The 12,758-nt window shown below is 43.6% G+C and overlaps 1 protein-coding gene and 1 long non-coding RNA gene across 2 annotated transcripts in view; one reads left to right on the top strand and one right to left on the bottom strand.

Annotated features, from left to right (window-relative positions):
• The window catches only part of LOC138503877 (uncharacterized), a 121,771-nt gene extending 118,298 nt beyond the window's left edge, over nucleotides 1-3,473 (top strand). The window contains exon 3 of the long non-coding RNA XR_011279727.1: nucleotides 1,956-3,473. This is a non-coding gene — a long non-coding RNA (uncharacterized lncRNA). The remainder of the gene's footprint in view (nucleotides 1-1,955) is intronic.
• Nucleotides 1-12,758, bottom strand: part of TH (tyrosine hydroxylase) — a 414,235-nt gene that overhangs the window by 137,742 nt on the left and 263,735 nt on the right. The window contains exon 7 of the mRNA XM_069623939.1: nucleotides 364-509. Coding sequence (XP_069480040.1) covers nucleotides 364-509 — 146 coding nt within the window. The remainder of the gene's footprint in view (nucleotides 1-363; nucleotides 510-12,758) is intronic.

Here is a 12,758-nt window from a genome sequence, read left to right as displayed (position 1 = left end):
ACGTGACAAGCATGTACGTGAGATCCAGGAATCTTGCCCAGATCTCTGCATATAAATCACCCTTCTTTTGCCTACCCAGGTTGACCGGCTCAAGACTTTTTCAGACATCTTGTGTAGAGTGGTCTTAGTGGTACCAGTGGCATAGATGGAATAAATCGATTTGAAGAGGAGTGCCCAAGGGCACCCCCCCCACCGATTGCAGGGATCATTTGCTAAGTGTGGGCCTCTTTTGTCCATTCCAAACTCAGGGTAGCCATTGTTACAGGCAAGTAGCTTTATTACTCCGAATGCTACCTCTGATCAAACTGTCATGCCTTCCTGCCAAGACTCACACAACAAAAACCATGGCACACGTATTCCCACCTTTTATAAAGCGCGAGACGTCCTCCAGTTGGGGTATGTTGTTCTCGCTGTAGCCGCAGTTCCTCTCCAGCAGTCCCAAGGCGTCGGTGTGCTCCCTGCATGCGTGCGTGGGGTACAGGTTCTTCAGCATCGAGTACACCTCTCTCCTGTGCCAGTCGGGGAACAAATCACAGGTGAGTTCACAATTAGCTCAGCCATGAAGTACACTGACCAAAGCTATGCCTGGGCCCCAGCACTGAAGTATCAGATATCGCTGCACTTCCTGATGGCTGTGGATTGGCAGGTCTGCAGATGGGCCATGTAGATGATCTAAGAGGAAGTGTTCCAATCCTTGGTGTCTGTACCCTTATGCTCATTCTGTGTGTGGGTGAAGCTTGCATTGCTCCTGTCTGCAATGTTCCTGCGTGCGTACGCGTGCGCGCGTGTATCTGTGTGTGTGCTTGTGTTATTTGTGAACCTTGCAATGCACCTATCTGTGATATCCCGTGTCTGTGAGGGGCACTGCTCCTTCCTGTGCTGTACCTTTTCTATGCATACGGGAAATATTTTATAGTACGGTCTGTGAAAACTATTCTGTGTGTTCAGAAATCTTGAGCTGTGCTGTACCTTCAGTAGTTGTAAGGACAGTGTAAACATTCAAATACTACTCAAACGGTAGTCCTGTTCTTAGGGCAGGTGACTATGTTGGCTGGAAAGGCTCTCAAATTGACAATGCAATCGCACTGAGCTTTCTAAATGCTTAGCTGGAGCACCTGCTGAAATCAGAAAGGTGTTTTTCAAGGGCACTCCTCTCCATTGACTGTCCATTGACTGTCACACTTGGCCTTTTCTCTATCATGTCGTTTCTTTTTAGTTGACTTGTTTAACTCAAAAATTCACTTTTAGTGGTTTCTTTTAACCATGCAAACCTGGGGGCTAAGCTCCACTTATCTGGTGGCACATAGACCAACCGGCTCGAATTACAACTAGTCTGCAAAGGGATTACCTGCAAACAATCCTTTTCTTGTCACGCACCCACCATGTGGAACTCAATCCCGGTATCCGCTCGCAATGACCCCACAATTCTCCAATTTTGAAAATCTCTCAAAATGTGGCTTTTTCAAAACACCTGACCATGGACTAATCACAATGGAGGGACAGACTGCAACTCACAGTACTGCACTGCTGGTAAAAGATCTGAAACGCTGGCGACCCACACCATGTACAGAGTTCCGCTGCGCTCAAACATTTCTTGCGTTAGGTCCATGCTTTATACAATAATTTCAAAAATATATGTCTATGACCTATAAGCAGATAATAACGTCAAAGTTGAAATATATCAAACATTTTATCTTGCTGTATTAGCCTCTCTTTTCAGTTTCCTCTTTCACAATACTGTTCACCAATTTAGCTGACAAAATATTTATCGAATAGCACTAGAGGCACACGGGGATCCCCCTCAGACACACATGCCTCTCTGCTTTCATCCCAGAATACCGCCCCAGATGCAGAGTTCAGGGCACTTCCTGTCTGCAGGCATTCATGCAACAGCAAAGAAATCTTTCATTGTGCCTTTCTACCCAGTAAACTAAACCACATCATCTTTGTTTCAGATTTGCCAGAGAGCCTGGAGACCACGCATGGCAGAGGAGCCCAATATACATCCCAGAAACATAACATAACATAGAAGCCTAATCATTCTCGGTGACTGCGCTTTCTGGATCGACTGAGCGGGTCTGAAAATACAAAGAAATATGCTTTCGGCCCTATAATCTGTGTACTTCACACAACTAAGGAAGGGTCAAACTCCTGTGGTGCGTCATGTGACGGGCATGCTATTTTGTCTGAAAGAGCACCTTATCCAGATGAGCTCCTGATTCCAATGGCATTGGGTGCCCACGGACCCTTTTCTTGTCATATATAAATATGAGGTCACTCCAAGTATTAGATAAAGACACATTCCAATAGCAGGTGTCAGCGATCCCTCTTAGTTTCCATCAAACCTCTCCTGTAACTCTGATTCCGTCTCCAGTTTGTCTGCAGTCAGCCTTGGGAAAGCCATACCACTGGAATGCTGCAAAGTGTAAGAGTATGTAGCATTTTACTAAATATGATGGCATTTTATGGTGTTTTGTTGCAAATGCAGTGGCATTTTTTTTGTTGTTGTCAGCAGCAATATGGCCCACATATACATATATATAGTTATTTTTGTGTTGCCAGTATAACATGTGAATATGTTGTTGGTGGCATGCAAGGTACAAAATTCATATCACAGCAAAAGCTCAATGTGAAACTGCAGAGAATAAAGTGCACCATTTCTTTTTCTTTTTTTTTCTTTTGATACCTCATACATAGAAGACTATATTATTTATACAACTGACTAACTTAATTAACATTAATTAAACACTCATTCTAACTTCATTAACATTATCATGTAGTCTTGTGTGCAAAATGAGGTGAAATTACATATTTTGGTAGCACTGCTATAATTCGTTTTTAAATGTACACTGGCATATTTTTTATTTCTCTCTCTTTCTGTGTTGGGATGCAGAAAGCAGAAAGTATGCACGGCAGGAAATAAAATTGAAACAGTTGCTCAGTGAGCAAGGATCCCATTGTATAAAAGTGAAGGGTTGTGCTGAAAACATGCTTTTAACCTGATTGGAGGAAAGTGTCTGCAGACATACCACGTAGATAAAGTAGGAAGGTTCCGAGTTCTGCTAATGGCAAAACCTACGGAGAGAAGTTAGCTCGGGCTGACTGGGCTGTGAAGACAGAAGTCCAAGGTGTCACAGAGCACTGGCTAGAGAGTTTCTCGTCGTGCTTCCCAGACACGCAAGATTACAGGAGCCGTTCGTGCTGACTGGGCCTGTTTTTGTGAGGCGAGTGAAACAAGGTTGCGTGGGGGAACTTCAAAGAAGCACTTTTGGTAAGAAGATATGTAGAAGTGAGGTCACTGTGTAAGGTTGCATGGATGACTGAGCTGTAGTACAGTGCAGACAGGATAGGAAATCTCTCCATCTTTATTTCGTCATGTTCAGAATGTGGGAAAATTGAACCCAGATTTTAAAAGGCTTGTTTGTTCTGTATTCTCTTTCTTTTGTTTTCCAGATGATGTTGCGATGTTTTCATGGTAAGAATTAATAATTGTGAATTGTATTTGTATATAATATAAAGAGAATATATAAAAACTTTGCATCTGTGAATTTATTCATATACCTATACAGTATACATTACAGGGGAGGTCCATTTCTCTTCAGTAGTGCATTTGTCAATTTGCTCCTGCAGGTAAAATAACAACCCAGACTAAGCTGATAATATTCAGTGATAAAGCAGGTTTGTGTGTTTTTGTGTGTATGCATTCCTTGCATGTTGTTTGGAAGGAATCTGATATAATATATAGATCGCTGATGTAGATCAGCCAGTGATACCCTGGGGCGCATAGATCGCTGGATGTAGATAAGCCAGTGATACCAGCCACAACCTATAGGTGGCGCTGTATATAAAATTGTTGGGTTTCTATCACGTACATAGGTCCAAGGCTCTCTATAGACCACTGGTAGGTACTCTAATAGAAAGGAAGGTTTTGTTTTATGATGGGGTTATAATATAGGGAAGAAAACTATTCTCACCACTAAATACCGCAAACAATATATCACTAGATTCCCCAATATAATATAACAAGGTATGGTCACTAACATAATATGAGGCCAAACCCAATCTAAATGCAAGGCTAATTTACCACCAAACTACCGCTCATATTTTGATGGTAAGAAAATACCGCCAAACCCCAAATTTACCCCAATAAAACAAAATATCCTACAAAAGTGACCATAGCAAAAGTGCATTGAGATGGTTTGCTCAGATTATTACAAACGCAAGACAAAAGTCCTCGTTGGCAAGAAAGCAAATCCCTTGATCACGAAACTCCAACACACGACGAGAAACATTCTGTTCCACCTCAATGATTCAATTTCTGCTCCCCGGAAAAGACTTCTGGCAAATTTTAGCTGAGACCAGACACCCAGACTGTGCAAAAGCAAAGCTTGCCTTTTCTCAATCTCTCTGTGAGTCGAATGCAGTTTTTCTTTTTTTTACTCAAGAAAATCTCTCTCATTGACAGTGAAATTGAAGCCAAACCTAGAGAATACAGAAGCAGTTGTGCAATTCCTGGCTTGTGCATTGAAATCCCGAGCATCACAGAGCACTGCCTGGGGCTCACTCACTTTGCTATTCACGGGTTCGACTAAACATGCATAAAGAAACTCTGGGATACACCAGTGAAAGATGTCTTGCACACATCTTTGAAGCACTCACTATGCTTCCTTATCTGGCAAAAATCTAATAAAATTGTATGCCCCTAACTCCCCAATGAGATGATGGTGGACCCTTACAGCCATCTTCTCATATGTTACCATACTCGTTTCGCTTCTTTCACACGATCCACATTTGTGTTATTAGAATTCTACTATATTAAAAAAAAGGCTCATCAGTGGCTGCTTTCAGTAGCAAAATAAGCCATACCGTTCTTCCCTGCCCCCACACAGAGCCAATCATGGCTGGCTGGCCTGTCTGGAATGCTCAGTCTCCCTACACATTTCATGTGTCTTTAGCATAGTACGGATTTATCAGCGCATTATTTCATAGTGCTTTGTTGCAGTTCTGGATTGTGATGGGTCAAAGTGGTAATTGCTAAGCATTTGGGATCGGATCACTGATTTTTCAGTTCTCTCTTCTCTACTAGATTATCATCTTTCAGGAGGTTGACACATTTTATCCTTTCTCCTGAAAGGATCCCAACATTTAGACTTAAAAACCAATATGTCTCTGGTTTGGACAATCCAGACTTTGAAAACCGAACTGCAGGAAGATGCATGCTAAAGATTAATATTGAACAGAAAACCATCTACCACAATGTGTGGATAGTAAGTGGAACACAAAATAATTTTTTACATGGGCAATGATATCATGCACAGAATGTGTATGGTGTTAGCTTTCCTTAATCAAAAAATATGGTCCCGGCTAGGTGGGCTTGCACCTGAATTTGAAGACAAGAGAAAGGCTTATCATTGCACACAACCGGTCCCATATGAATTACAGGTGAAGAAGTATGTTACCATTCCTGCATTCACCAAACAGACCACTATAACACTAAAGTGCAAGAATGGACATCGAATGAAAGATTCTGATGAATTTGTGTGCTTGAATGAATCCATAAAACAGCAAGGCCTGGATTATGAATACACCCCATTGATAGATGTTGGAGAAGGATCTGTCAAAATTATGGTGAATAATAAAGGGTGTCAGCATATTCATTTAGAAGAGAATTGTTTATTAGGAATGGCCATAGAAAAATCCTATTATACTGCAGATTTCAATAACATGGTTATATCCCTGAGAGATATGTAGATGCACAGGGTGTGTTGCCAGAATATCTGGATTCTCAGCCCAAAGGGATCTTTAAAATTCAATCTGTGTACCCTTATGATTCCAATGAGAGAGTGTGCTGTCACCAAGAGAATTGTATAGTATTTGACTTAAATGAAAATGAAATAGAAAATTAGCCCATTGAAGTGGAGGCTGATATGCCAAGATATTTAAAAGTGGCAGCTTTACAGAGAGACACAGCCACACAGTTGGAAGAAAGCACAGAGATTCCTCCACTGGAGGGTTTCCCAGAATTTTCAAAAATGTTAGAGAGGCAGATTTTGTTGGCAGATGCATGTGATAGTGATGAGGATAAAAATGAATTGAGGAAAATATTTATGGAATTTAAAGATGTTTTTGCTAAAGATGCATATTATTTCAGCCTAACTAATTTACATGTTGCCACATTACCGGAGGGGTGTGGTAGAAATCCAGTGTTTGTGCGCCAATATAGATTACCACTGGCATGTTTAGAGTCATTGGCAGAAATAAATAAAAACTTGGAGTCTCAGGGAATTATCAGGCCCATTCATAGCACATCCAACACTCCTATTTTGGGTGTGTTAAATCCAAATGTTCAATGGTGTCTATGTGCAGACTTGAGAGAGTTAAATGAAAGAGTGCCAGTGTCCAGATGGCCACTGCCATTCATTGATCAAGGCCTTGCTCAGGTGTATGGCTCAAAGGTATTTACTACCTCAGATCTCACATCTGGATATTGGTGTGTGCCACTGGCAGAGGATATTCAGAATATGTTTCATTTTCATTTGATAAAACACAATATGTATGGGCTCGAACACCATTCGGGTATGTCAATAGTGGGAGTGAATTTGGCATATTTTTGAGAAAGGTTTTGCCTGATGCAGCGGAAAGAGGAACTATAGTTTATGTGGATGATGTCCTGATAAAAAATGAAAGCTTAAAAAGCCATTTTGATGAAATTAGACATGTTCTTGGTCAATTGCAAAAATGCGGGTGCCAAAGTATCTTTACAGAAAGCACAATGGTGCAAGAAAAAGGTGAATTTCCTAGGCCATGAAGTAACTGAATATGGACTAAACCCACAGAAGAAAAAGGTGGAGGCCATGCAGAAATTAAAAGACCCTAGAAATGTGAAAGGTTTAAAAAGTTTATTTGGAATGACAGGATATGACAGTGCAAAATCATATTTTCTCTGTTGATGTGAGGCAAGCTTGCACCTGCTATTATCTGTAGTAGGATAGCTTACATGGGCGAGGGAAGCTTGCACCTGCTAATATCTGTAGGATAGCTCACATCTGCGAGGAAAGCTTGCACCTGCTATTATCTGTTGGATAACTCGCATGTGCGAGGGAAGCTTGCACCTGCTATTATCTGTAGGATAGCTCACCTGTGCGCGGAAAGCCTGCACCTGCTATTTTCTGTAGGATAGCTCACATGTGCGAGGGAAGCTTGCACCTGCTATTATCTGTAGGATAGCTCACATGTGCGAAGCAAGCTGAAAGTGCTGCTCACACTGTGCCTGTTTTGTATGTGTAGCTTGCAGTAAAGCCGTCTGTGGTTAACGAGCTGTGTGTACGAGAGAAGCGTTCACAGCTCTCCGTGCTGTCTGTCCGTCTGTGCAGGTGTGCACTGTTACTGAATTGCTTTTGATGCAGTGCCTGCTTCACGTGTGAGGTGCGCTCATGTTGCTCTTGACTTTGCCGTTCTGAGCCAGCCACCCCTGTTTTGTCCCAAAATGTTATCCATCTGTAAGTCCCTTTATTTTCCATAATTCTCATCTGTAATGATTCAGCGTTCTTCTTTCCACTGCTTTCTGAACTTGGACAACCTTTTCACCTGCTAAAATGACATTTCTGCAGAATTCACGTCTTCTAGTTTTCTCTTCACCTCATGTATGAGCTTTTCTTTGTCTCCTTGGGTTATCCTTTTTGCTCTGCCGTGGCGTTCCTCAATTACTTTATTATATCGAGGCCCGTCTGCATCATAAACCACTTCTTTTCCTGGATCAATATTTTTCATTTATTTGTCAGCTCTAATATGGGTTATAGGAGCCTTAAAAGGCAATGCACCCCAGTGCCTTCTCTTCTTGCCATATTTACATATTCCATATACTTTTTACCAGCAGTAGATTCCTTTTATTGATAGTAATGGCTGAAACAATAGGCTAATTTTCCTTTAAAAATTTCTTGCATTTGATATGACAGCGTCTACTCTGCTGGTTTCGTAGAGGTGTTTACTTATTTTGTTTCCATCACTTTTCTCTGATTAACCAGGGATGGAGATCGTAGCCCTTATTTTTCTCATTGATCTCACTCACTGGGTATTTTGGATTTCTTTTTTAAAGCTATTTTTGTTGTCCTTGGTTTCCCACAGAGCTCCTATCCACAGATCCACGAGATTTCTAAACATAAAATCACAGATCTCATTTGCTGTTTCTAATGAGGAGCATCACCAGTAGGAATTGTTCACTTATCTTTATATTAAAGTTCCTCTCCGTTTTTTAATCCCCCCACAATGTATGACCCGATCATAAGATTCTTTCTTGAGACTTTACCTTTTGTTATCTTTTGTAGTTCTGTTTCATGTCGGGGATTCCTTTGATGCTGTTTTTTCTGATTCAATTCTGTTTAGGTGTGTATCTGCTGAATTTCTAGTTTAGAATACCTATCAATGTTTCATTACTTGAGAGCTTTACAAACTGTTCTCTGGAGTTTGGGCTGATAAAGGGGGTTATTTACGACCCCCTGAATGTTTTCTCTTTCATTGTGTCTGGGTTAACATCTCTTCACGGTTGAGTCCTTGTTAAACCCACTTGAAGAGAATTGCCCTCCATCCCCTGATTCACACCTCCGCTATCTCAGCAAGATTTTACTTCTTCAATATCCCCTGTACGCGTCTTCCCAGTTGATGAGAGGCATTGGGGGTCATTACGAGGTTGGACGTAGCCATGTGGCTGCCTCCAAAAACGTTCCGACTCCGGTCTGGTGGGTGGAGCAATTACCGGTCCATTCTGAGGTCGGCGGGAACGGTAATTCCTCATTCACCAGAGCCATCCCCCATTCCCATTTGAGCCCCCATAGGGCTCAGTGGGAAGGCGGCAATAACGGTACCGCAAATTGCGTTACCGTTATTGACCCCGGTATCCCTTTGCGGGTCCCGTCCTTAACACCTGGTAAAACCAGGCATTAAGTAAGGACCCGCAAAGGGAACTCGTAGTAGGGTGGTAAGGGATTACCGGCACTGGTGCCCTTACCGATGCCGATAATCCCTTACCGCCCACCTCGTAATGAGGCCCATTCAGTATTGCCCATTTGGAATCCACTTGCTAGGTTGGTGACTATTCCTTGCTCACTGGCTGGGATTTTTAAGTGTTAAGAGAGCCCCTTTTTGTTATAGAATGAAAAGGTTTTAGTTTGTGACTGGCTTGTCTTAGGGAAGAAGGAAGAAAACTATTAATTGACAGAGTTGGAAATTATACCTTGACTGGCCCTCAATACCTAGCCCCATCTGTACTGGGCAGAGTCCTCCTTGTGGAGATGTGTGGGGGGTGACTGTTCACAACTTCTTTCTGTCCTTAATGCCTTCATCTTCAGTTTCACCCTGCTCTGCTTTTCCTGCATTGAGAGTGAAGATGGCAAAGAAGTATTCACATGCTCTGGCTGCCCTGACATGAAGGCCATTACATTTTCTGGATCCTGAAAGCACTGCCTATATGCTATGCATGCGTTGTACCATCATCCTATGATATTACACAAGCAGACATGTATGTAGAGGATCATGAGGGGGTCCTGCTCTGTTATCATCATTGGTTACAGCGGGGAATTCCTATTGAAGTTGCTCTTTCTCTACGTTGAGTAGATGGAGGACCCATCATCAGGGCTGAAGTGTAGCGCGTAAATAAGAATGCATGAATCGATTTGCTGATCTGGGCCTCCGTCAGATTCTGATGATAATCGCCATGGGTTAGCAGAGTTTAAAGAAGTAACTGAATCAATTGTTAAAACGGATACAGAAAAAAAAACAATGGGGCTAGCAAGCCTAATGCCACAGAGAGTAAGGAGGAAAAGGGTAGGCTGTCATGTATCCTTATCCATCTTCAGGTCTGAAGACCCCATGCCTGTACTTCTAAGCATTCTTACTGCTTCACTTGTGTATCTTTGCTTTGGCAAATAGACCAACACTGCATGCTGGTACCCTCAGGTCATGTGCGTAATGTGGGAGGTCATGGATTCAGAAGTAAAGGCAGTGCAGGCTGTAAGTACATTGAGGACTATCCGTTTTATTCTAGTGTTTCTCCCCCCCTGCTCTTTTCTGCAACTCGCCTTCGCTTACCCATGGCGCTCCTAATCCCACACAAACAATGCTTCCTTCTCTGTATGTCTCTTTGTCAAAGGACTCACCCTGGGAGGCCCTCTACCGAGAACAAACATGGACAAATAACCTGTTCTATGCGTAGGTTCCCATCGGAGGCTCTAGAACCACGTTTTCTGTCAAGGGAGGCTTCGTGGGGCATCCCCCTATTCTTGCAATGTCCCTTTAGTGACGTGGAATACCCCTCGAAGAAGATGTTGCATCTGCATCTCACCCCACTGCTCTGCTCTGCTCCTCACTGCGACAGAGCATGGAATAAACAACAGCGTGAACACCCACAATTCAATCAGTGTTGTTTTTTGCTCTTTTATACCAAGTGATGAGGGACCCCATTGTATTCCTTTCCCGGGGGATTTGTCTTTTAGTAACAAGGCCTTGGTCGTGACTCCTGCCCACAATCTCTGAAATTGGTTGCTTGGTTCATGGGGTCTTTCCTAATGGATGTCTTGGAATTATCTTGAAGTAGCCTAGACATGCCTCAGGCAGCTCGAAAGGACTCATCTCTAATAGGTACCGTTGCAGAAGGCTTGCGGAAGAAGGTACGCTCTCATAGTTGTCCTCTAGAAGATGTTTTGCCATTTGTTCCCCTCCTGTCCAGGTCAGTTGTCCACATACACGCATGCATATATTTTCTGGTGGTCTTTGGCGTTAAAACAACGCAGGCAGGTTAGGACTGTGGTATAGCATTGGCTCGGGCATCAATGGAAAAGTGGCCCACAGCCGCAAATTACAATTTGTTCCTTTTGTGACAGACTGTTCAAGTACCACCCATGAGGCGGGGGTGGGCGGGTGGGATTAGTAAAAGGTTTTGCAAATGGTTAATTGGTCAAAACTACTAGCTGCGCTGTGAAGTAACTGGCCCACGTTTGCCGGAAATCTGGCACATTGTGACCAAAGAAACTGTCTCAGGCTTGTATTTTGGACCTGCACTTCAGGACCAGCCCTGTTGCCCTGTAAGCCAGCCCAAGCCTGAAGGTTGGTCAGACATGTCTCTAATTACAGAATACAATGTTAATCGCCATTTGGAGGAGTGTTCCACCTGTCCCCTACACTTTTACAGGCCACGCCTGATTGAGATTTGAACATGGCTCTATTCCTTCATGCACAAACCTTATGAACTAAAGACAACCAGGAACGTGTTCCTTGTGACTGGTTACACATATTCCATTGTTGCTGTTACATCATCTTGGAAGCCGTGCACATTCTGCTGCATTGGGAGTGCCATGCAAAGGGTGCGATCTTTTGCCGTCAGGGCATCCATGCAATCAAGACAGAGGTGTCTTCAGGGACTTCTCGAGGCCATGGCCCTCGCCTCGTTATCTATGAAGCCGCCCTGTGAGCTCTTCCTCATGCATTCTACAGTCACTCCTCTTTGGATTTCCTCCCTGGGTTGGGTTCTCAATGTGGTCAAGCCCTCCTTGAGAAACGACATGGATTAAATGCTGTGAAGTGTCAGCTGCCTCGCCCAGTTGAAGGTTGGAAGCTTCCCATGAGTTTGGAGGGAGAAGGGACTGGTCACCACATACGTGTCTAACCAATGTGACCCCTGCACTGCCTGTTCCTAGGTATTCTTCCTCCATGTGACCAACTCACTGAAGACCCCTCTGACCCACTTGCTTGACATTTTACTGCTGTAGCATATACATTATCTGTGATAATCATTGAAAACGTAAGTGCTGCAACTTGTCCTTACCAGTGGCTGTTGCGGGTGTGAGGAAAGCTTGCCCTGCTATTATCTGTAGAATAGCTCACATGTGCGAGGGAAGCTTGCACCTGTAATTATCTGTTGGATAGCCACATGTGCGAGGGAATCTTGCACCTGCTATTATCTGTTGGATAGCTCACATGTGCGAGGGATGCTTGCATCTGCTATTATCTGTAGGATAGCTCACCTGTGCGAGGGAAGCTTGCACCTGCTATTATCTGTAGGATAGCTCACCTGTGCGAGGGAGGCTTGCACCTGCTATTATCTGTTGGATAGCTCACATGTGCGAGGGAAGCTTGCACCTATTATCTGTAGGATAGCTCACATGTGCGAGGGAAGCTTGCACCTGCTATTATCTGTTGGATAGCTCACATGTGCGAGGGAAGCTTGCACCTGCTATTATCTGTAGGATAGCTCACCTGTGCGAGGGAAGCTTGCACCTGCTATTATCTGTAGGATAGCTCACCTGTGCGAGGGAAGCTTGCACCTGCTATTATCTGTTGGATAGCTCACATGTGCGAGGGAAGCTTGCACCTATTATCTGTAGGATAGCTCACATGTGCGAGGGAAGCTTGCACCTGCTATTATCAGTAGGATATCTCACATGTTCGAGGGAAGCTTGCACCTGCTATTATCTGTAGGCTAGCTCACATGTGCGAGCGAAGCGTGCACCTGCTATTATCTGTAGGATAGCTCACATGTGCGAGGCAAGCTGAAAGTGCTGCTCACGCTGTGCCTGTTTTGTATGGGTGGCTTGCAGTTCTGCCGCCTGTGATTTACGAACTGCCTGTGTGTAGGAGAGAAGCGTTCACAGCTCTCCGTGCTGTCTGTCCGTGTGCGCATGCGTGCACTGTTGCTGAATTGCTTTCGATGCGGTGCCTGCTTCACGTGCGAGGTGCGCTCGTGCTGCTGTTGGCTCTGCGCTGTATCT

This window comes from Ambystoma mexicanum, chromosome 11 (genome assembly GCF_040938575.1).
Source record: "Ambystoma mexicanum isolate Mex_15411 chromosome 11, UKY_AmexF1_1, whole genome shotgun sequence".
In the NCBI taxonomy this organism is placed as follows: Eukaryota; Metazoa; Chordata; class Amphibia; order Caudata; family Ambystomatidae; genus Ambystoma; species Ambystoma mexicanum.
The sequence above is the reverse complement of the archived record's forward strand: the minus strand, read 5'-3'. Positions and strand labels throughout refer to the sequence as shown.